Raw genomic sequence first — 25,762 nt, forward strand, 5'->3', positions numbered from 1 at the left:
GTAGTGCAATAACGTAGACTAGCCCTAAGTGGTGAAGTTTCAGCAGTAAGAATACAGATGCTTCTGCTCAAAATTTCAGCACAACTCCTTTCATCAAACATTTTCTAAATAATATACAAGACAAAATGACCCAGTTTAAATCTTGGCCTTATCCCAGGTTCCCTTTTTCCACCTGCAATTAATGTCTTCTAGAGGTTTAACAACATGACTATGTCCACATATGAGAAAGTTAGACATCTAAACATCAATTGTGTCAAACTCCATGGCCACATTTGTAACTATTCTGCACAGCAGAGACAAGAACACCAAAAAGTCAATAAAAGGGATGTGCTCTAGATCAGCTCAATAAATCTTTAAACAGTTAGTTATAAATCTTTTGCTGACTGAAGAGAAACAGTGCCAGCCCTTTTAGTAAGGTACAGAAAATTAGTTCTCCACTGTACATATTCAGTGTTATTATAGCTTCGTTCTCCATTACATATGTATCAAGACTGCTATAACAACATTTGCATAGTGTTTTGAAGAAGTGGAGTGATTCTGCAAGTGACGACAACCTGCATATCTAATTTGGTTTGTTTTTCATTTTACTTTTGGAATGTGCCCAAAGTCCAACAAGGGGACTGATAGTCCATTCTGAGAGATTATATATCAGATGGCAATATATATCAAGCAATATCCTCCTTAGATCATCTGAGATATCTGAGGAGAGAGGATATCGTTATCTGACAGAGCAAGCATATCATGGACTGCTTTAACATACTTATTTTGTGCTTTAGAACATTTATAGTATAGGTGTGACACATTCTATTCAATTCTGTTAGGTTCTATACAACACACATCACTATGGCATTTGAACTCTACAGTACTGCTTTAAAGCATAGCAAGCTAAACCTCTTATCAACTTCTAGAATACAGAATGTTTTTGGTGTTACTCCATTCAGTTACTCTCTTTTCTTGTATATGCAATGAATGAAGAGGAGATGCTTAAAATTATCCAAGCAATAGTTTAATTCTGACACAAGAAGAATCTGATACAACTTCTGACAGGGCCTAACCTGCTCGTGATGTTTAACATTAAAAATTATTAATTTTATATTTTGGAAATGCTTTAATAATGCATAAAACAGGGTCTGACCCTGGTTGCAAGACAGACATTATGCACTACTGCCAACCCAAGTGTTCAAAAATCATGAGATTTGGCTTGAAAACATGAGATTTAAAGAAATAATCAATGGTGAATTCTTTTATTTGCTTTTTGGACTGCTACGGTTCACATGTTCAAGTTTTTCCTCTGCATCCATGAGGATTAGGCAGTTAGTGGCTTTTTAAAAATGAAAGCTGAGATTCTCATATAATCACCTGATTCCAGGCACTGGGACTTTACTTTGAAGTTTTTCGTACAACAAAACTGCTAAGGTTGGAAACACTGTATAGCAACGTACAGTGCTGCAACTCAGACCACATGGTGATGGAGGCTTTGGAACTGCTTAGAAATAGTTCACTGTTTTGAAAAACAAGAAGAAAGTTTCAAATAAATTAATCTTAAGGAAGCTAGTATAGATTCCAACCATCTTAACAACTTATTCTTACTTATATAAGAAGTTAAACAAATGGTGAATCAGCAAAACAAATTAGAAAGAAACACTGCTAAAATGTATTTTTATTTAAGTAGTGAGAAAGTCTGACTTGGATTAAAGTAATAAATTGGTTCTTCCTTTATTTTAATTTTTTTTAAAAAGAAAATGAGATATAAACTACCATCTCTTTCAGAGCAGTAGAAGTAGAAAGGAATGTGTCAAAATACAAAACCATGCTAGACAGTGCTAAAGAAGTGGCGAAGGAACTGGATGGCTGAGGTAAACAGTTGCTGATCATGTAAACAAAATGAGGCAGGCTTTGAGCATGGCCAGAGAGAGACAACAGAGTGTAGCAGAAGGGATCTGGGAGTCAGCCTTTGGGCAACTAGTTCCATAGCTTAGAGCTTCAATTAACTTCAGAGTTTCAGCTCCAGAGCAGGCTGTCTCAACAGAAGGCAAACAAAAGAAATAGAATAGGCAAACAATGTACACATTTGGAGAACATATGAGAAAAAGGCAGCAGGAAATGCTGAGCATGCAGGACCACCACTTTTTCAGAGAGGGGTTCCAAACAACCTCCAGATTACTACGAACTCTTAAATGAAACTGGTATCTGCATTGAAAAAGCAGAAGAGCTGCAACCTATATGCTAGCTGTTTATGGAGAAACTGGGGTGACATCAGATGTTATGAGGTGAAATTCTAGAGATCAGTGTGATGAATAGCCTAGGTGTATGATTCAATCTCACTGGAGAAGAGGCTGAGACAGTATGAAGTGGAGGCAGAACCCCGGGAGGTACAGACTTAGCACAACCACCACCCAGTAGGTGCATGGACAAAGGGAGAGGCAGAATACCAGAAACTATCCTGAGAGCGTTTCTGTCAGCAACCACTTGAAAACAGACGAAAGACACAGGCATGCATTGAGAGCCAAGGCGAACCAGTTTTGGATGCTGAATACACACATAAGCCAGCTGCCCCTTAATTGCCATCTAAACTACTCCATTAGAGGACTTTATGAAGCCACTGTCTATTTGCGAACAACAAAAAACCTTCCTTGTTCGTTATTTTGAAAGAGTTAAAAATAAATTCATTAAAATTCTTATTTTTTAATAATTAGAGTTTTCTAAAGACAATCCAGCAACAGGAAAAGAATTTGCAGTCTGTAAACTGTTAAAATTCCGGGACTAGTTTTAAATGATTCTTGCGGCCAGACATATTTATCCTCTGAAAGGCAAAAAGGGATAAATATTTTCTACCTCTTTAATGGCTGTGTTCTTGCAGAACTACATGTTTTATTTAGAGTACTTATTAGAGAAAACTATTCAGAAATAAGTATTGTTCATGGTACCAGTGTTGCGTAGATTGCTATAGTTTTGCTTAAAAGGAAGGAAACAGCTTGTGGTTTTCTAAAGTAACAAGACATTCATAACTTAAAATTGTCTGCAATTTGAGCATTTCCAAGAGAGTTATTTTTAAAATCTATAAAGAGGATAATCTGCAGCCCAGACTCAAATGCTCAGGAGGGGAAGAGGTGGTTTAATATCCTGATAAAGTGAACAGCAATAAGGAGACGTTACTTACTCATACAGTAACTGGAGTTCTTCAAAACGTTTTGTCTCTACGGGTGCTCCATGTGAGGATGTGTGCACCGCACCTATGTGCTTTTGATCAGAGGTTTTGGCAGCAGTGTCTGCACCCTACATATTCTTATACTCCAGAATGAGAGCATACAGGGAGGGGGGCCACTCTGGGTCCCTCTCAACCATGAAGTCCAGAGCCAAGGACTCCAGAGCAGAAGGGAAGGACGGCAGGTAGTGGAGCACACACTGGGGCAAAACATCTCAAAGAACTCCACTTTCTGTACAAGTAAGTAATCTCTCCTTCAAGTTATTGCCCCTATGGATGCTCCGTGTGAGCAGATGTCGGAGCAGTGCCTCAATACAGAGTATGGTGCTGAGGAGGCAAGTGTAGAGCAGATTTAAGACAGTATTGCCAAAAGCCATGTCAGTAGAAGCATACATGATAGCATAGTGCTGGGAAAATTTGTGCACTACTGTCCAGGTGACAGCCTGCAAGTGTCCAAGATAGGTATGTTCTCTAGTATGGCTACAGAGATGGATTGATCCCTAGTGGAATGGGCAGTTAGCCCTAGGTGGGGAATGTATCACCAAAGCTACATAGCATGCCAGAATGCATCCCAAAACACATTTCAATAACCTTTGTGTGGAAATCAGATGTCCTTAGCATCTTTCTGCAAAAGAAAATCTGTGAGAATCCCTGAAGGGCCTAGGCCTATGAAGGTAGAAGCAAGAGCCCTACTTTCATCCAGAACATGAAGACAGCCTTATTCTCTGGAGGTGTGACACTTGGGTAAAAAAACACTGGCAACTGATGTGAAAGTCAGAAGAGCTTTAGGTAGCAAATGAGGGTGGAGACAGAGTCACCTTAATAGAACACCATATATGGTCTCAGCCAGAAGTGCTCCTAGCTCTCCTACCCTTCCAGCAGAGGGCTACAAGAAACAAAAAACTCGCCAAGGTTTAAAATTTTTTTTTTCCTTAAGGCACTAAGGACTGAATTAAGATCCCAAGGCAGAGTAGCTTCCCTTACGTAAGTAAAAAGGTTAAACAAACACTTAAGGAATCTCATCATGGTAGAATGAGCGAAAACTGAAAACCCTTTGATTGGGGGGGTGAAAATCTGTAATGGCAGTTAGGTGAACCTTAACAGAGTTCATTGACAAACCCATGGCTTTTTAAATTTAGCAAGTAATAAAGATTCTAAGGAGAGACTCCAGAGGAGATGTGGACCATTGGGCACACCAGGCTTGGAAATGCTTCCACTTTTGCAGGTAATTTTTCCTTGTGATGGGTTTTCTACTATTCAGCAGTACTGTCTGAATCTTGGGAGAACACTCCTGTTCTACGCCTAAGATCCATCAAGGAGTCTTCAAGCCCTGAGGTGAAGCATTTAAAGTTTGGGATGGGTCAGGAGGTCTGCTGTCAGAAGGAGATGAAGAGGTGGTCACAGAGACAGGTGGAGCAGATCATGGAACAATAACTGCCTGGGCCACGATGGTGCTGTAAGAATGATCACCAACCTCTGTCGTTTCTGTTCTGGACCTTGAGGAGCCAGGTCATTGGGGGATAAGTGTATGGCAGGAGGCAAGATCAAGGGATGAGGAGGGCATATCTCAGCAAGTTCCGACTGTGCCCTCCCATCAAGCACAAGTACCAGCTCTTCATAATGGATGGTGCTGCAACGAGATCTAGTTCTGGGGAGCCCCAGGTGAGAGAGAGATTTCCTGAAAGACTGCATTGTTCAACACCCATTTGTAATCACAGAGCAATGCTAACTATGAATATGCTATTTTCATGCATATTCATAAAAGTAGACAGAAATAAGTGTTTTCCAACAACTCATATTGGACCTGATTCTGACTAATACTAGTGTAAATGAGGAGTAAGTCTATTGAATTCAACAAATCTACACTGTTTAAAATATAGAGGGTTTTTTTGGTTCAGACTAATGAATATTCTGTTCATCGAAATAGTCACGTGTGGTTAAAATGACCCTTTTTCAATCTGACAACATATTTCAAATAATTGCGTGCATAAACAAATAAGTTAAAGTCAAATAGGTTAAAGTCAAAAGTTTTGAATGTGCTTTCTAGCAACCTTTTACCAAAAACTATAGTGCATTCCCTTCTCTCTAAATCATTTCTCCTATGTCTAAAATGTCTCTTGACACAGAATTCCCAGACTTTTCCCTGTTGTGACCCCTTTTTTAAAATATCAGAATATTTGTGCCTTGCTTATAGGCTTTTATTTGTTTACACAGGGCCAATTGTATCAAAGCTCGTGCTGGGACAGTTAAAGTTCACCTTCCTGAGCCAGCTAAATCCATTGTCCCAGAGAGGAGATTCAGTACTCTGCAGGACAATTTGAATTCTTGTTATGTTTCTTGGCACCAGACGTTCCCTGTTGTAAATGGGTGTTTACAAGGTCTAGCATACTTGACAGCAAGCTGGAACTAAAATTCTGTGTAAAGACTTCAGTTCTACATCAGTCTGGTGTAATAGATTGGATAAAAACTATGGCAGCTCCATTTAATTTTTTTTTCAAGTGAGTTAAACATGAAAATGAATAGTAACATCAGTGTCTTTGCTATTTATTTTGATATTAAACTTATGTTACGCTGTCCACACACTTATGGTTTTCAGTATGCCACAGATTTTGGTTTTGAAAATCTACAGCTGCATTGTAGGAGCAGTCAAGATGGAAGTTGGAGGTTTCAGTAGCTCACTGAGAATCATCTGGGGCTTTTAGAACCTAGATCGGTATGGAAGGCAATTTGGATTGTGGGTTACACATTAGCTACATGTTTCTACTAAAATAATAAAGTAAAAGCAGCGAACTAGTTAATTTAGATATTTAAATGCCATCTTAAGCTTTCAGTGTTAACACTTCACGGAGCTGAATGGGTCAGGTTACAGTGCTCATAGCTAGGGTGTCTGCAGTCTCAGGAAGACAGCATAGCATCAGTTATGACTGGTTCCCATTTTCGTATTTACTTTTGTAATTATGAGGATAGGAAACAATTTGAAAGACAGACAGAAAAAAAGTTCAGCTTGTGGAGCACAGTTCTGTGGTAATGGGTGAAAATTCTTCAATCATGGAATAATGATACCCGAGTGTTTTTTTTACATTCTTTAGTAGTTTTCCAAAATATGCTGTGATTGGCAATCCGTTACTATGAAAACAACCCCTAAAAAGCCAATACGATTCCAGTGGTGAAGGAGGGAGCTACAGATCTGGGAATTGTAACTATGAAGACTGCAGAGTCATCTCCTTATTTTAAGATGACTTCTAGACTGGGGACCACTCTCCCCACTAATCAACACTAACCACACAGGTTTCAGAGTAGCAGCCGTGTTAGTTTGTATCAGCAAAAGGAACGAGGAGTACTTGTGGCATTTTAGAGACTAACAAATTTATTTGGGCATAAGCTTTCGTGGGCTAAAACCCACTTCATCGGATGCATGCAGTGGAAAATACAATAGGAACTCTGTGTATATATATCTTCCCACTGTATTTTCCACTGCATGCATCCAATGAAGTGGGTTTTAGCCCACGAAAGCTTATGCCCAAATAAATTTGTTAGTCTCTAAGTTGCCACAAGTACTCCTCGTTCTTTTTACTAACCACACATTCTCTCTCACAAACCCATTATGGTAGAACATTTTGAGCAGGGTGCAAACAGGCACAAAGAGATAGACTGAACATGTTTTATTTATACTTTGCAGCATGTACTAATTCTCCAGAATGAGATATCTGGAAGTCATCATTACAAAGCAGATGTTTGCCTAAAGTTACCACACAAAAGAACCTCAGATACATGTTTTTTTTCATTTACTGAGATTAGGAAATAGTGGTAGGTGAGGTAACCCCACCTTGTTGTAAATGTTGGCAAAAGATCCTTTTTAAAGGTGACCCCTTTATAGCTCTAATTAATTTGTATATTTTTCACTTCTCCAAGTTGAATATTTATATTATATTTTTTAAATAAGGAAATTCAAATATTTCATTTAAAAGCCACAAGACCTCGGGGTCCTGATCCACATTTTCTGAGGCAGTGCTCTAGACTACAGAGCTCTGAAATTCTGTAAGCTAGTAAGGTATTTTTCTACACGGATGTTGCTCAATGGAAATCTCCACTAGGACTTGCAAAAGGTGGATAAAATTTAAACTGCAGTTATACTTCAAAAATAAATGGCAAAAACATAATAGTTTACGAATAAAGAGATGGCAAATACTCCCTCCTCGCTGCCTGCCCTAAAACTCAACTGGGGTCAAAATTGAAGCTTTATTCTTTCTGGCTTCTGCATCAACGCTAGTATTAAAAGGTGATATTCTGCCCTGCGCCTCTTAGAGTGGCAGCACAGAACTTGCAGCCCAAGGATGTGGGGGAATTACAGTGGCTTTTAGGGACCTTTGAACCCTCCTGGTACTGGGCTGCTCCAGGAGCTAAAGAGACCTTGAACAAAACCTAGATAGCCATGGGAACCTGTTTAAGTTATGGCAGCCTCTCAGGGCTGCCCTATAGGGCTCCAATGCCCAGCACTGACACGTCCCCTCCAGCTTCACCCCTAGCGTTCCCCCTAAGTCAGGCCTTGCAAGGGGATTCTCTGAAGGCAGCCTTTGGCTGTTTTCTGCAGTGCCTGCCACAAGGGGAAATCATCCCCTGTCCATAATGGAAGCTTTTTGTGCCCCTTTTCATCGTTGTGGCCATTTTAACAGATGTCAAGGAGCAGGAGTGAGGATCTCACCCACAGACTCCACAGTTCTGTTGAGATGAGTGATTCAGTTCATTCTCCCATCGCTCTGTAGAGGCAGCACAGCTAACATGAGAAAAAGCAGAAGTGTACTAATGCCACTGAAGTAGACAAAAGTAGGATTCTAAAAACACAGACAGCAAATCAGTTGAATACACTTTTATGGTCAATTTTTCTTTTTACACAGATCATGAGATTGTTGCAGAAAAGAGTCACTTTTGTATGCAACTATTTCAACAGCTGGTACTAGTTATGTATTTAATTATTTGGTCTTTTTGTATTTGACTGGATGTCTTCACTGACATCCAGTTTATTTTCATCTTTTTCAGTTTTGAATTAAAGCACTGTAACTTGCACTGGCTGAGAAGCCGACGATGCTGTCATTCATTATAAGGTAGACGTCTATTTTAGGCTGTGTTTTCACCGGGCTAGCATTGTACATGAGATGCTATACTGCAACGTATTTACCATATGGAATATTAAAAAACTAAATAAAAAGCGAGTGTGACCAACTTACTTTAGCATTAAGAGGGCACACTGACAGAGCACTCCTAAAAAGCTGTTCTTCAGACCTCCACTGGTTACTGCGGATAACACAGTGCAGCACGTCGATCAACAAGATTCCTAGTACAGCAGCAGCCAGCGTTTTCTGGAAGAAAGGATATACAGGTTAATCATCTTCGTATTAAAGCTCCTCCACTAGTCTTGGTCATCAGTTTTATTGACTGTTAGTTAGTACCTTTTTCTTCGCTTGTTTGCTCAAGAGACTAAAGCCATACGTAAGTAGCATACAATAGCCAATACTGGGGAGATAGATGACTCTCTCTGCAACAACAAATCCTACTCGGAAGAACAGGTTACTTGCAGGCAGAAAAGGGATAATAAGAAATCCCAGTCCCAGTGTAAGAATTCTGGAAATAAGAAACAGACTCACAATCTAGCAACAAAACTTAGATGAAAAAGTGCTTCTGTTACTATATGAAAACTGTGTAATAATCATTGGGAGCCATTATGTGGACTTAACCCAGAGGTGAGCAAACTACGGCCCACGGGACCCTCGTGCCTGGCCCCTGTGCTCCTGGCCCAGGAAGCTAACCCCTGGCCCCTCCCCTGCTGTTCCCCCTCCTCCGCAGCCTCGGCTCACTGCACCGCCACCAGTGCAATGCTCTGGGCCATGAGGCTGCAAGCTCCTGGGGCAGCGCAGCTGCAGAGCCCGGCCTGACCTGGTGCTCTGTGCTGTGCAGTGACATGGCTGGCTGCAGCCGGGCAGCACGGTTGTAGCGCTGCCAGCCACCGGTGCTCCAGGCAGTGCGGTAAGGGGGCAGGGAGGTTGGATAGAGGCAGGGGAGTTTGGGGTGGTGGTGTGGAAAGGGGTCAGGGTAGTCAGAGGGCAGGGAACAGGGGGATAGGATGGGGCAGGGTCCAGGGATGGTCGGGGTTCCAGGGGCAGGGCATCAAGGGGCAAGAAGGGGGGTGGGGGAAGAGGCCGGGCCACACTCCCCTCCCTAACCGGCCCTCCATACAATTTCCAAACCCAATGCAGCCCTCAGGCTAAAAAGTTTGCCTGCCCCTGACTTAATCTATTCATGTCTACCTCCCACTGAATTTAAATGGCATCTGGGTGCCTAACTCCCGTGGGCTTCTTTGAAAATTCAGACACACTTCCCACAAAATTAAACTGAAGTCAAGACCTGAATTCCAGGACACAAAATGACCCTAATAAACTGGAAATCGTTAATTTTGTTCTTCCTGATCCAAATATACAGGCAATAAAATTGATTACACCTATATACAAATTTTTTAAACTAACAAATGACCAATTAAGGTAAAATTTTTGAGTGTTTATTTAAAAAGCCACCTAAAGATGCATCATAAACTTTTAAAGAAGAAACTGAGCTTGAAATAACCAGTTTTCTCAGTAGAAGACCAATCAAAGAAGCCAAGCGTTCATGTCAGAAAGCTGGCCTGTTCATCATAAAGGAGAGCCACCATCAAGGTATCTATACATTACATTAACATATTTTTACACTAATTTTTATTTATAATAAACTTTTGGGAACTTGAAACCGAAATTGGGTCCGTTCCCCCCGTGTGCTAGGCCTTCACCGTTCTTTCAAAATTATTTTGTTAGTTTAGAGGTGATCATAAATGCTGGCCTATTGACTCTCTGTGTTGCTGCCCCTCCCTTGGGTGGAGAATGAAGGCAGAAATTTGGGCTTCCACTGGTCTTCCCTCCTCTTCCCTTCCAGGAGGGGGAGGGAGTGGCTTGGCTCTAACAGGGTCTGAGTCTGACCCACACACTCCGGCTGCCATTGGATGACTGGATCAGGGCAGACCCACTGACTGGCTCCCAACTGCAGAGGCAGGGTGAAGAGGAAGTGTTGTTTCTGCCCACTGCTGGCCTGTAGCCATTTTGGCTTTGTTCCAACCCCACCCTTACCCCCTCTTAGTATACTAGATCCCTAAGGGGCTATGCTGATGGCCAAATTTTATTTGGGGTCTGGAAGGAATTTTTTCCCCTTACATGGCAAAAGACTGCGTGGGGTTTTTTCCACCTTCCATCAAACATCCAAGCAGTTTGATTTAGCGATTTATATTACATATGTTGCCACTTTGGCTGGTTCCAGTGGGTAGGGAGGAAGGAGGGAGTTAAGAAACAGTCCTATATGAAGTTCTTAACTCAATGTGCTTCTTGGGCATGGGCCTCAAGCACAACTTTGCATGGTGAAGGGGTCCATACCTTGTGCAGTCTGGATCCCTTCATCTCTCCTACCTCCAGTGTGGATGAGGGGAATGGGCTAGGACTCTGACTTCTTGCCAGGATCCCCGAGCAGGCCTGGGAGCGTAAAGGGGGCACTGCCCCTATATCCATTGTGAGATTTGTAGAAGCTGGAGCCACTGGAACCCAGTTAAATTCCACACTGGAACAGCCTTGCCAGGTAGTTTGGGAAGGGGTTCCTTGTTGGTTAATAGTTTATTAAAATTGCAGCTTCTACATTTAACCATACTCTGGTGTGTGTGCCTCTCATTAATACAGACACAGAAGCAGTGAGAGTATTGACTTAGGCTGTACAAACTGGTAACAGTATAGGGGAAAGGGAAGTATATAATAGATTAACATTTTAGAGGGAAAAATTGGCACTGCAGAAGATGATAAAAATTTGAACAATGGATGGATGGCACTGGGATTAAACTGTTTATATAATTTTAGAGCTGGCAAATTTATCAGTTGAGGACATCCAAAAAGTGCAACCTAAACATAGCATGAGAGATGTTAAATTCTTTTATCATATTAAAGGCTTCTATTTACAGAAGCTTTTGGTTTTCTTTTGTATAAAGTACAATTTCCCCACCACCACCCAATTATTTTCTCAATAACCCTTCATTGATAAAAGAGTAATCACTCTGGGATAGCATTTTATTTTTAATCAATGGCCAGAATCACTACATCTTTTCAAAAAAGGCCCTTTATTACAAAAGAAGGAAAAAAAGAATTGTAAAAAGAGGGGCACAACATACATCAATTACACTCTGCTCTCACCACAAATTACTTTTTACCACCTACAGTGCTAAGGATCTCAAAATGCCATTTCAGTAGGAAAATAAAGCAGCCATCCATCCCCTTTCTACAAGTTTGCTTCCCAGTAGTCAATGCCCAAATTGGGATGAAACTGTAATAATAGCTATAAATATTTATTTGAAATACATTTGCTAGATATTGGTTCCACTGGATTGTTAAAATGATCAGTACTGGATTTAACAAAATAACACTGTACTTAACCTAGTGTGGAATTTAAAACCCAGCACTGTCTCTTACCTTCTCTTATGGCTGTCTTGTGAGCACAGAGCTTGGCATATCAGGCCAATTAGGCAGAACCAAAGTGCTGCTAGTGCAATTATTCTCCAGTCACTGACTGATTTAATAAGGGGTATGCAGCCCATGGACCAATCAAAACACAGCCACCAGGGACACAGCAGCAACCATGCATTCAACGAATAGTAGTAATTATAGTTTATAGCCTGTCAGTCAAAGGAAAACAAACATTTATTTGATACTAAACTCCCCCCCACACACCAAAAAAAATCCAACTTCAGCACTCTTTGTGATCTTTGTTTCCCTTCTGCTCCACCCCCAAAATGTATCCTTTAAAATAGTAAGTGTCCTAACTTAAATGCTGCATGATTCTAATTACGTACAGGTCCATTAATTTTGCATTTTTTAAAAATCATATGATGATATTTTTTTTCAAAAATGTTTTCCGAGCACAGGATGCTTCTCCTGTTCAGGATGGGAGATCCAATTGTAGACAATACTCTATGTATGTGGATCTGGGTGGGACAAATCTCTCAAAATACGAGGCAATGTAAAAAAGCCTAGCTTTATTACTGGGTATGTCTACATTGCAATAAAGACCCACAGCTAGTCTGTGTCTTCTGACTTGGGCTCCATCTGCAGGGCTATAAAACTGCAGTGTAGACATTTGAGCTCAGGCTGGAACCTGGGCTCTGAGACCCCACAGGTGGAGAGGGTCCCAGAGCCCAGGCACCAGCCCAACCCCCAACATCTTCACTTCCATTTTATAGCCCCGAAGCTTGAGCCCCACGAGCCTGAGTCAGCTGACCTGGGCCAGCCGCGGGTCTTTTATTGTAGTGTAGACATACCCATTGTAGGCAAAGGCACCAAAAAAACAAAAACAAAACAAAAAAAACCAGTACAAAGCCACGTACCCAGCCAGAACATGGTGTTATTTTATTCAAAGGTGAAGGAAAAGTGCAGGGCCAACTTTCAATATGTGTTAAGGGAAAGGACAGCAAAAGGATTGTATTCCTTCTCCCACAAACATAGAAAAAGAGGGGAAGAAAACACACAGTACATTAAATAAAACCACACAAGATTTACTAAAAAGGTGATTCATCATACAGTCCACAAATACAAGAAACACTCATTTGATTGGGGGTTTTTTTGTTACTGGGTTTTTTTGTTTGTTTGTTTTTTGAAGTGCTGAAGTAAAACTGAACTTTCCTTTTAAAGACCCAATTTGTTTGAACTTGCGGAAGTATGACAGGTTTGTGACTTACTCTCACAAACAAGCTGTCTGCAAATGAAGCTGGGTTGTCTACTTCAGTAAAAGCGGGTGGTCCTGTGCCCATAATTCTCCAGCGCATGACGAGCATAATGGCCCCTCCTGACAACAGAAGAGTTATCCTGAAGAGGAGTCCCTTTTTAAACAACCCAACGTTCTAAAGGAGAAAACAAAAACAGGACAAATTATTAACACCTTCAGATCTTGTTCCCACCCACCTAAAACGGCAAGAGCTGGAGAGAAGACGGTATTTGTGCATTCTAAATATCGAAGGGAATAAATGTTTTTCAGCCATTGAACCAAATTCTCTATCACATGGGTATCTACTTGCTTTATGGCAACAATATTTATTACAAATAAAGAATAAGAAAGAAGCTCTTCAGAAGAAGGACTGTGCCTTCTGATTGTACAGGATCTGATATATATTGTAGGGGCTTTGGGAAACAACCAACCAAGAAACAAAGTAGTAAAGGTTGAGGATTCCCTTCTCTCTGGTTTTATTTTGTGGTCTTCATTGATTAATTTGAAAAGACAGACTTATTGCAAACAAAATTTTTTTGATAATGAATTACAAAAGGAAAATTTTTCTTTAAGAAGCATCTCTAACAATCTCTGGAAGTTTAAGTTATTTCTCAAGTCAGTTTCTGTCGGGATTTGAGGAACAGCTGTAAATATGCATACAGCATGTTGGAAAGATCAACACTGAGAATTAATGATAATGTACTGTGAGCATTTAATTTTAAAAACATCTCAATTAAATACAACTGAAATATTTAACTAGCGTTCTGTTTTAAACAGATATTTGTATATGATATTGTTCCAAAACAAGTGTTTTTCTCCATTTCAATCTATTCAGTGTTGATGTTGATACATGAAAGTTGCACGGGTAAAAATTAGGGACAAGGAGGAAACTGTGGTAAAATTTTTAAAAGTGTGACTACGCCCAAGTGACTTAGAAACCTACATTTTACTGTAAAATATTATTGCAGTTTATACAGGATTTATTATGGAGAAACAAGACAAGAATTCCATCCTTAAGGCTGCCTCTAGTGTTCCATTATGACCTCATTTTCAGGTCACTTTCCACAATGTGGTTAGGGAAGTTTATCTTTCATGAAAATCATCATGGTGGAGAGAAAAATTTAAAATAAACAAAAGTTAGAAGAAACGTCACTGCTCTTTTGTCCAATTCTTATGCCAAGGGTTGAGGCTTAAATGTGAAAAAGAGGGTCTGGATCTGAAATTGTGATAAAAAAAAAGTTTAATGTCTCTTTAGGCTCCTGGGGGATTTGGGGGTGGAGGGGGGAGAGAAATTGTAAGGAACTTGAAATGGTCTGTATACAAAGACTGATAAATTTCCATGCACAGATCAGAACAATTTTTGGAGGTAGGAGAAGTTAAAATTAATGAGCTATTAATATTTTCCATCATATTTTCATGAAAACTGGCATTTGAAGTTTTCCACACATAGTCCTAATGATTTAAAATTGTAAACCAGAAACAATGCTTTCAACTCTTCACCTTGTAAAGAGCTTCACTTATAAAAGGTTTATCTTTGAAGCATTTTCCTCAATAAAACTCTGAAGTGGTTCTGCTTTAGTCCCCTACTAATCCCAAGACTCCTCACTTTTCTTAAGATGACTGACAGTCAAATTACACTGTTGAGTGCTCTAGCATTCCTTTTTGCCGCTAGAACTACCCCTTTCCCTTGAGCTAGCTCTCTTTGCCCAGATTGGCTGATTCAATTCTACAGAGTCCACTCCCATTTACTGAGATCCCTCTTTAAGCTCCAAAGGGGCCCTTCATTCACACTTCATACTTGCAGAGTTTATGGAAGCTCCATAGGGCTTAAGCTAAGCACCAGAGGAGCAACGGTTCTCTGCAGTTTCACACCATGCAAAGTCCAATGAAGATTTTTCTGCCTTGTTGAACCCTCCACAGGAGGAACAGATAATTAGTTTGTCATTAGTAACTCTCCTCTCTCTTGAGGGACTATCCAGTTGCAGTCAAAAGTTTACCCAATGCTTGTTATTTCTGGGATTTGCTTGCCATTGCACGTGTGACATGCCAGATTCCATTTTACCTGATAATGGATGAATTAGGGTCCACTGTAGACACCCGTTTATCCTCCAGTAACTGCCAGTGGATTAAATGGGTTTTCATTCACAGCTTCTATGTTTAGATACTAGGAGGCCTCTTTCTTTCTTGGCAATGTGGCAATTTGTGTTCTGAGGGAAAAAGTATTTGAGCTGGATTGCCAAAAGAGAAAATTACTCTCTTACGTAACAAGTACCGTCTGTGCATGCTGTAACTCTTGCTTTTTCTGCCTTAAAATCGGTTTTGTAAATCTGGATAAATAATTCGTTCTTCACATTGCCAATCGGATGTTGCCAACATCCATTTGACTGATCCTGGACTGATTCCATACGTTAGAGACAGCTCTCTTAAATACTTGGACATCAGCTCTTTATATATTGCTATGAAAAGAGCTATGAAATGCAGGGGTTTAAGCCTTGCTGGATACAGCAATGCTCTACCATGATCACTCATGTTGCTGAAAAGACGTTCCAGATCACTGCCTTGTTTTGCTGACTCAAATTATATATCCTTTTTGATTTCACTCCCAGCACATACAAAACTGTGAAAATGGCATCTTTTTTGTTGCCTGGACAGCTAGAATGAACTGAGACTGAGCACACTCACCTCCAATGACTTGCCCTTACGTAGTACCTTTTGAATAAGTTCCAAAATATTTAGTTTGTTAATCACCAAAGCATCAAATACAGCATTCAACCCCTAAATAACCAAGAGAAAGAAGAACTCATTTATTAAAAGGGTATTTTAAAAATCCTACTTCTATAGTGAATCACTGTGCTTCTTAATTCTGATTCTGAACTTTTTACAAATGGATATAGTCAGTGCTCCAAGAAAAGGAAAGAACACTACAGGAGACCATGCCTCAGCAGTTGACAGGATGCCACATGCACCCCTGTGCATGGCCAGGCAGCCTCCTGGCCTATGCATGTGTAATGGGAGGCATAAGAACATTACCCACCTCCTCTCTGCCCTCCCCACGCTTTTTGCAGCCCAGGGTTGCAGTCATAGGGACTAGTGCAATAAAGTAGATTTTTAAAAGGCACCCATCCCTTACCTCTCTCTGTGGACCAGTGAAGCATCAAGCATATTTTGGCGGGATGACTTCAAGTCACCTTTTTCTTTAAACGGTCACACAGGTTGCCAGAGCAATGGCTTAGACAGAGTTAGAGGATCCAGGCAGGATTCTCACTGGAATTACACCAATGTAAGTGCCTGATCCTGCCAGGTACTGAAAACCTCTGGCAAAATTCTATAGATCTCTATAGAATCTGAGGGCATTCAGCCTTTGTTTCTCAGCACTTTGCCAGACAAAACCTTAAAATCAGGAGTAATTCAACTGAAGTTAATGGAGTTACACTGGTGAAAACAAGGTCAGAATCAGGTCCCATATATCCATCTGCTCCAGTAACCCTTTTATTCTGACATGCTATTTTCATGGCATATTCTATGTCAAATACATCCCACCCCCACCAAAAATGTTCAGTAATCTTTAACACTTATGCACGAGGGATATGTAGCTAGCATCCTAATATTATCTTTGGAGATGATCTAGTGTCTTAAGGGCTACAAGGAACTAGCAGAAGCACATTGCCAGGTGAGGGTAAGGGTTTCTACTCATTAAGAGGCAAAAACCAAATCAGTCTCTGTCAGCCACAGGAATCAGAGGGAAACTGGCATGAACCTCAGAGTGACTCCATGCAAGGAGGCCAGCTGGCAGTATACAGTGGTTGGCTTACCAAGGAAGAGAGGGAGGCAGGGATCCAGTTGGAAAGGGGCATTTCAACATGAGGCACTATTCATTTTTGTGTGTGGCTTCTATGGCTCTTCTTTACCCTTGTTTTTGCTCCCTTTGGTCTGTGCTTCTCTTACTGTGAAACCCTTATCCCTGAGCTTGAGGATGAATATTATCATCCTAACAATGCATCATCAACAAAGACAGACAGAAAATAAAAGCTGAGGCTGCTACTCAAACATTATTGTCATGCTACTCTGAGAAACAACCACAGCATACCTTAAGTTAGAGAGCTACTTCTGTGTCTCCCACACATGCTTTTGAAAGATAGTCTATTTAAAAACAACTCCGCTTACGCTCCAGGATATGTTTTCTGTCACTTGTTTTCTTTATACTCAGAATAATATGAACAAGGTTCTTCATTCCTTAAGTATTCCTCTGTTCTACTACTCCATCCCTACCACTTCTAGCTGAAGCTATTCTCCAGCTGTAGAAATAAACCCCAATTCTGGCATCTCACCAGGCTACTGTTGAAGCGATAGGGTCATCACAAACAGAACGACCTCAGGTGAGTAAAAAGATACAGAAGCACATCAACTCAAACAAGAAGGCTCCTATTTAGATACGTGCTTAAAATAAGGAAGAGAATCAATAAAAGCGATAAGCAGAACAGCTACTTCTGACTAGGTAGTGTCAACTGTTTTTTTTTTTTTTTTTTTAAAAAGGGGGATGTGGGGCATACAAAAACTTCTTTATCAGCCATTTATCAGTCTTGTTCATTTAATCTATGAACAATCCCTTTGTAGATTTGCTGGCATCGTGGGCACAAGATGACAGTCAGACATGCAAGAACACAGGCATCCAATGAAGCAGACTAAAACTGGCACTATAATGTCTACAAAGCAGGCAACTAGAGACTTCTATAGGTACATGCAAGCTGCTCACAGAGACACAAACAAGCACAAAAGGAATCACATTAGAAGCACTGGGCACAGAGCCTGGCTAGGTCAATGTTTAACATTCATAAGCCAATTTTCTTAACAGACTAATGCAGAAGCACAATCCAAGTTGTTTACAGATGTGGAGAAGATTTGCAGAAGCATGTGTGCAGTAGTAGTTTATGGACGCTCAGGACAGAATGTAGTGGTTATGAAGAGACCTTACCAGTACTGTAATTCCTTGTTCTTTGCACAGCATGGCTATTGCACCAAGAAGAACACTCGCCAGTACCCAGAGTGTAGAAAAATGGTTCCCTTCCTTATCTGTCAATGTAAAATATGACATAAAAATGGTACATAAACCTAAATTAACACTAGAAATTTTACTTTATAAAACACAACACTTTATTTTCTCTCTCGTCTTCTCTCTCATGCCAAGCAAGAGATTTACCTTTTAAGACTAGAAGGCACCAATAGTAATATACTGACACTAGTCCCTTGGCAGTAGCTGTTTAGTGCACCATAGACACATTAGATATCTTCCTGTTTGGTAGACATTCTAGTCTCTCCAAGTCTGGCAGAGGCTCCACATAGGTTTCTACAACACTTTATCTTCAAAGATTACTCCCCACTCCGTAGACACAAGTTTATCATTCCTGGCATAGATGTGTTAATACTGGCCACTCTCCCAGGCTGCCAGAGAATAAGAAAGTAAAATTCCTCTTAATTATTATATGTGAGGTATCATCCATGTGAGTCATATTTTAACTGCTGCTTAATCTGAAAGATGCTCTGGGTTAAAAGCACCTGCAAGGCTGATTTGTTTAAGCAGTACATCAGAATATTCCATTAACTACTCATGAGGGAATTCTGCACCAAAAAATAAAAATTCTACACACAATATTTTAAAATTCTGCAAATTTTGTCAATGAAAAAATGTGGAGGTTCCAGCATGGCAGTGAAGAGCAAAGGCGACTCGCTGCATGGAGGTGGGAAGATCACACTGGAGGCCCCCCCCCCACACACACACACACAGACAAGGCGGTGAGGCTGCACCTGACCCAGAAGCCGGCAGGCAGGCTCAGTCCAGCAGGATATAAGGGGTGCTGGAACAATTTGTATAGTGAAGGTGCGGAGAGCCATTGAACCAAACTGTAAACCCTCTATATGATGGCGCAGCAGCATCCCCAGTTCCAGCACCTACGGTTGGGGCTCAGCAGGGGAGGGGTTTGGGTGCAGAGGGCTCTTTGGGGGGGACTCAGTGGGGTAGGAGTCTGGGTGCAAGGGGCTCACTGCGTGGGGGGTGGGAGTCATCAGGGTGGTGATTCGAGTGCTGGGACAGTCTGGGTGCAGGGAATGAGGCTTGATCAGGGGGTTGGGTATGAGGGAGTCTGGATGCACGGGGATTGGATGAACAGGGGAGCAGCTTCCCAAACAATGACCCCTCTCCTCGTGGCTGAGGAGTGATGGAGGCAGGAAGCAGGGCAGGGTTCGGAGTTTCCTGCAGCCAGGGGAGGTTTCTGGGGGTGGGTCTGACCTGGGCCCAGCTGCACCTTGTAGGGGATGAAGAAGTCCTGTCCTCCCCCACCCCAAGCCAAGCCGGGACTATCAGCTGAGCCTGGCAAAAGGTAGGAGCCACCAGCCGGAGCATCCCCAGCCCCACTCTCCCCCATTCTTGGCAGCAATTTACCTCTCCACCAGTTGCTCCAAGGCACCCAAAACAACATGCCCATGCTGCTGGGGAGGGGTGTGTGACCGTGACGGCTCTTACAGCCTCGCTTTGCTTCCCCATCAGAAAGTCATTTTTCTGCATGGAAGCAAAGACATCTGCAGGGGACATGAATTCTATGTGCATGCAGTGGCACAGAATTCCCTAGGAGTTAACATTGTGACTGAATGTCACAGAACTCAGTAACTCCAGTGTTTAAGCGGAGGACCAGTAGCGCAGCAATTAAGGTCTGCAGTCAAGAAGCACAGATTATAGTAACATGAGAACTTCAAGGTCAGTGGGAGGATACAGAAGATTACCCGCAGATACTACTGCGGACAGGGGCCCTTAAAGGCAACATACTGCTTGACAGCTGATACTTTCAGGGCAACATAACAGGCATTTCCAATATCTACATCACAACATGCCCAACTGTTTCAAGACACTTATGCATTCGGTATGTTTGGACTTCAGAGAAGTACAGCTGATTTTGTATGACATAACCAAACACGTGATTGCTCATAACAATCCAGGGACATAGATTTTTGAGAGTACCTAGAACAAATTAATGTTTATGGTTTAACGTTCCACTGCCATATCCTGTCTTCAGAATATTTTTGTCCAGACAATTGGATCAGGCTTTATTTTTTGGGGGGAGGGGGGAAAGATGTTTTGGAGGGACTTGGGTTTTTTAAACACAGACACAGTTTTGTGACTGTTTTGGTGAAATTAATGTCAGAAGCATTATGCTAGAATAGGATAGAAATTATCTTAAAATAATAAATAAGTAGTATAATATTTAGCACCTTTCATGCATGAGATACCCAAAGATCTTTAACACAAAAAACCCTGGTAGTGCACTGACTGTGTAGGAAGAGAAACCTTATGTTATTAGCAAGAGCTCACACATACACACCCTTGAACATGGCACCATTTTCTTCTCCCTTCCAGTTTGGGAAGGGAGGGGGATGTAAGAGAGAATGGTGATCAGCATACCATGAGGTTACTGCATATGCTTTTTGAAAAGGGCAATGAGTTCTTTTATTTCCACCTGTTAGAGACTGGGCTGTGGACAGTCTGGCCTAGTGGCTAAAGCAAGAGTTAAGCCTACCAGTTAGAGCTGGGTCCAGGATGGGCAGAGTCCAGGAACAAGCAAAGGGTCAGTAACGGAGAGATAGGAGTCTAATGCCGGAGCTGGCAGGTCAACCAGAGTCATAAACCAGGGGCAGAGCCAAGGACCAGTACCAGAGAGACAGGAGCAGAAGAGGAACCGTGGCTGCCACAAAGCAGGAGCAAGGATGGAACAAGGGCAAGCGCACCTGCCAGCTTGATACGCACTGAGCAGCCGGAGAGCTGATGTTGCTAGGTTCAAAAGCCAGCCAGCTGCCGTTCCTGACCAATCAGATGTGCGATCAATCAGGTAGCCTGCTGTAGGCCAGCTTTGCTTATTGGAGTGCCAGAAGCCTGACTCCTGCAAGCTTTGATTGCTGACAATATCCCCCTACCCTCACCCCCTGGGTGTAACTCCTGGGGTCCTCAAGGCCTGTTCTTTTCAATCAAGCGTAATGAAAAGCGTGCAAGTCAGGGTCGTGGATATGTTCCCCCGATTCCCATCTGAGCCATATCCCTCCCAGTCAATTAAGTATTGGAGCCTTCATCAGTCAGTGACAGTCCAAAATTTCCCACACCGTGTATTCTTCCTACTCTTGAATGGTTATCGGTAGTGTGGGGCAGTGAAAGGGATTTGCAGTATGTAGTTTTAACGGGGAGATATGGAATATGGGACAGTCCTTGAAAGGATTCCAATAGCTGTAGCCTGAAGGTTACTAGATTAATCTGTTCCATAATCTAAAAGGGCCCCCCCAAGTACTGTTACAAATCATACCTGATAGGACACACACACAACTGCTGCAAATTACACCTGGTAGGACACGCACACAAATGATACGAATTACACCTGGTAGGTCACGCATAGTTCAAATCTAGGCTGAGGCACATAAAGTCCACAACTGCAGAGCTCCCAAAAAACACCAAGTTTATTACGCTCGAGCGTGGTGCCCCCCTGCTAGCCAGGAGGGGACCCCGAATACAGATTATACAAAGGTTATATACCTCCTAGCAAAGCATGTTGCCCTTGTGCATCAGAAACCTTAGCCAATAAACGAACCCTTTTCTTATCTACCATCTATCCCTGCTTGGTGCATTCCTCGTGCTAAACTAGTATGTTAATTACACAGCATGGTCCCAAAGCGATGCATCAGTAACTTTTATTTTCAGGGTGGAAGGCCTCACATCAAAGGCCAGGAGATAGGGAGTTAGAGACAAAGAACAGATACCGGGAGTCAAGGCAGGCTAGAGACAAGAAGGAGGATTTTCACAGGAATGCAGTATCTAAGGAACACTCCTCCTGGTGCATGATGTGCTTGCTTTTAGACAATGGTGGGCCCCAAACCAAAATGGAGTCACATGTACTAACTTTTCCTTAACAGTACTGGTGCTCCAGCTTCGTAGATTGGTGAGTACATTTAAGGTTCTGGGCAGACAGCCAGACCTCATGCCGCACTGAGAAGCTGGGGGCTGGCTGACAGTGCGGACTGGCATATAGTTGGAAGGCTGCCTTAGCTTCTTCTGACCAGCGTTTAAGCTTTTGGTGCACCTGATGGATGCAAACAGTAAGGTCAGAAATGGCAGGCACTGGGGACTTGGTGAGGATCTTGGGGGGAAGCGAAGGTGCAATCTAGGCTTAGCAAAAGAAGGGGGACAGTTGGGTGGAGACACGAATGGCACTGTTGTAGGTGAATTCTCTGTGAAAGATAAGTGATGGTAATTAAGAAAGCAGTGTAGGTGCTGCTCCAGAAACCGACTGATCTGTTCTCTCTGGCTGTTGGTTTTTGTGTGGTAAGCAGTCAAGGTATAGGTGTTAATTCTTGGAAGGAGCAGGAATTCCTGCCAAAAATGAGAAACAAACGGGGATTCCGAATCAGAAACTGTGTTGTTGGTAACCTACAAAGGCAAAAGACATTTTCTTCAAAAAGCCATTGTCTCTCGGTCGGTGTAGAAGCCCCAAATGTGGTATAAAATGCAGCATCTTCATAAGATCCACTACCACTAGGGTTGTACTGTGTCCTTAGAAGGGCAGCAGTTCCACAAGAAAGTCCAGGGCTGAGATGGGGTGGGCAAGGGCTGCAGAAGACACAGTGGTCTGACACAAGGATTCTTCGTCCAGGCACAGAGATCACAAGACCTCACATAAGTTGCTACAGAAGCATGCCGGGCTGGCCACCACAAGCTTCTAGACACCAAGTCCTGGGTCTTGAACTGGCCAAAGTGGTCTACCAGAGGAGCATCACGGCAGAGTTTTAGGACATGGAGCCTGGGTGTCCCCTCGGGCACATAGATGCGCTCCTTGTGGTAGAGGATCCCATTGTGGTGTGTGAACACCAAGTCAGACTGGTATTTTCTAGGGCCCAATGGATTTGAACTGCAAACGATTTATTGGACAATAGGGACCAGATGAAGAGAATTGGATTGCTAGCACCATACTCCACAATAAAATCTGAAGGTCTGAGGATCATGGATGGGGTTTCCATGCCAGGCTCGTAACACTTGTCCTTTCTAGATAATGTGCGAACCTTCCCATTCCTTGTTCTGGTAGCGACCATGAAATCAAAGGGTAGAGAAGAGAGAGATCACCAGGCCTGCTGTTGGTTCAAGGGCTGACCTGTCTTTAGGAATTCCAAGTTCTTATGATCAGTAAGAACGTGGACTGAGAATTTAGCACCTTCCAGGAGATGACACCACTCCTCAAAAGCCACTTTAATTTTCAATAACTCTGTATAAAACATTATAATTCTGCACTGGTGGAGTAAATCTGCATGAATGGAAGGCACAAGGATGAAGCTAGCCATCAGCCAACAGAGAACTGGTCCCAGTGCAAAGTATAAAGCATCTGCCTCCACGGCAAATGGTCTGGTTGGGTTTAGGTGATCAAGATGGGAGCTGAGACAAATCTCTACTTTAGGCGATCAAATACAGTCTGTAGGTCTGTAGACAAACAAACAATGCTCCTTAACATGGAAGTTGGGGATATGGGCGCCCACACCAGAGAACCCCTTGATAAATCTCCTATAGAAATTGGCAAAGCCCAGAAAGCGTTGTATTCTACAGACTTCTTTTAGCACTGCCCAGTCTGTGATGGCTGCCTCCTTACATGGCTCCATAGCCAATGCATTATCGGAGATGACATAGTCCAGAAACTGCACTGTGTTCTGGTCAAACTGGCATTTTTCCAGCTTGGCATACAAATGGTTCAGGCAAAGCTTTTTCAAGACACTTCATATGTGCTGGTCATGACTTACCTGATCCTCCAAAAAAAAAAAAGATAGATAGATAGATAGATATAGGAATATCATCAAGGTAAATGATGAACTGATCTAGTTTGTCCCAGAAGATGTCATGAATAAAATGCTGGAAGGTCGCTGGGGGATGCACAGGCCAACTGGCATGACAAGGTGCTAGAAGTGGCCATACTGAGTGCAGAAGGCAGTCTTCCATTCATCTCCCTCTCACACACATATCAGGTTCTAGGACCCACACAGATCTAGCTTCATAAAAAGTCAAGCAGAGCACAGATGATGGTCTAGGAGCTCATGAATAGCAGTTCCGAATGGTCACCTTATGAGTGCCCAGTAATCAATGCAGGGCTGCAAGAACCCATCCTCCTCCTCAACAAAGGATTGGAGTCCCTGCCTGGAATGTGGATGGTTGGATGAACTCCTTCTGCAGGTTCTCCTGCAGATATGTGCAAAGAGCTTGCATTTCCAGTTCAGAAAGGGCATATATACAGTGGAAGGGAATCTCAGCTCTGGACTGGAGGTTGATAGACAGTCATACCTCCAGTGAGGGGGCAGAGCATTCATGTTTCCTTTGTTGAATACATCAGGTGAGGTCATAATATTTGAGCAGTATCTTGACAGCGGCAGACTTGTCTGTGGCAGGTGTGTTTCACTGCTGTGAGCCTGCTTATGCAGGGATTCCCCAGCTCACGGCACAAGCTGCAGAGAGTACTAGTCCTCTTACTGACTTCTGGGAGACAGGGTTGTGGGCAATACTGCAAGCAGAAACATATCCCTTTCTGTCAGTGGATGTTGGGGTCATGTGCAGGTACCTAGGGCAGACCGAGATGACCACAGAGCAGGGGCCCAAATTAACTCACACTAGAGGGTTTCCCGATGCCTATGGAGAGAAACAACTGTTAGGAGAATGGTTTGGCGAATTACGTGGCCCAAGGACAGGAGCAAAGCATCAATGGTTTCCACAAGATCCGGAAAGTTCTTGCACAATATTCAGAATATTAGGGATGCATTTGGCCTAGTATGTACCCAATTGAAGGGTTATTCCAGTCCAGCATGGAAATATAGACTTAGGAAACTGAACTACTCTGCTTACTTGAGAGTAAAGGATGATCTTATGATTAAGGCTTGGCTAGGACTCAGGATATTAAGTTCAAAGCTCCCAGCTCTGCAACAGACTCCCAGTGTGACCCTTGATCTCTGTGTGCCTTGATTTCCTATCTGTAAAATGGGAGTAGTAATACTTCCTTTCTCCCACCCTTTGTCCAGATTTCTGCTTTAGATTAAGATCTTTGGGACAGGGGCTGTCTCCTTCTACACATAGATAGAACATCTCACATAAAATGGCCCAAACCCTGGGCCCTCCAGGTGCTATTGTAATATGACGAATATGAAACAAATACAAAATTAAAAGCCTCATTATAAAGGATTGTAGCCAGTTTTCAAAGATAATTTCATGTTTGAGTATCTACCACTACAAACAAAGTTTTCAAGTTGATAGCCACAATGGGACAAGATTCTTTTCCTCCATCCTTCTATCGTCATCACATACATATGAGAGAAAATTTCCACATGAAGAAAAATAAAGCTCATGTTTCCCCTGATCATGGATGCATGCTCCTATTGTGTTGTAATGCCAGAGGCCAACAGAAAACGAGCTCAAGTTTCCAGCTCGAACTGCCAAAGTCCCAGATAGATGCTAACATCACACCTATTTTATATTTGTTGTTGCTTTTTTTTTTTTTTGCTCTCTTATATACACAAGAAGCAGAGACTACTTCTTGGGCACACCTTGATTCTCAGAAGCCAGAATCATCTCAGGTATAACCTTGTTACGTACAAGCACTCCTAGATGTTGAAAGTGCTCAGCATGAAAAGAAAAAAAAAGTTCCTTGCCTTTATAAATGCAACTCCAGTCCCTTTATTTCCTCTTGCTCT

At 42.2% G+C, this 25,762-nt stretch overlaps 1 protein-coding gene across 4 annotated transcripts in view; it reads right to left on the bottom strand.

The window, feature by feature from the left end:
- TMTC4 (transmembrane O-mannosyltransferase targeting cadherins 4) overlaps positions 1–25,762 on the bottom strand; it is a gene marked incomplete at its 5' end in the record, with an annotated part of 63,040 nt that overhangs the window by 18,923 nt on the left and 18,355 nt on the right. For all 4 annotated transcript variants that reach the window (XM_084627561.1, XM_084627560.1, XM_084627562.1 and 1 more), the window contains 6 exons: positions 8,431–8,562; positions 8,653–8,824; positions 11,731–11,933; positions 12,993–13,154; positions 15,701–15,793; positions 17,991–18,088. In XM_084627561.1, the coding sequence (XP_084483687.1) occupies positions 8,431–8,562; positions 8,653–8,824; positions 11,731–11,933; positions 12,993–13,154; positions 15,701–15,793; positions 17,991–18,088 (860 nt within the window). The remainder of the gene's footprint in view (positions 1–8,430; positions 8,563–8,652; positions 8,825–11,730; positions 11,934–12,992; positions 13,155–15,700; positions 15,794–17,990; positions 18,089–25,762) is intronic.

This window comes from Lepidochelys olivacea, assembly GCF_965140295.1.
Source record: "Lepidochelys olivacea isolate rLepOli2 genome assembly, chromosome: 1".
NCBI lineage: Eukaryota > Metazoa > Chordata > Testudines > Cheloniidae > Lepidochelys > Lepidochelys olivacea.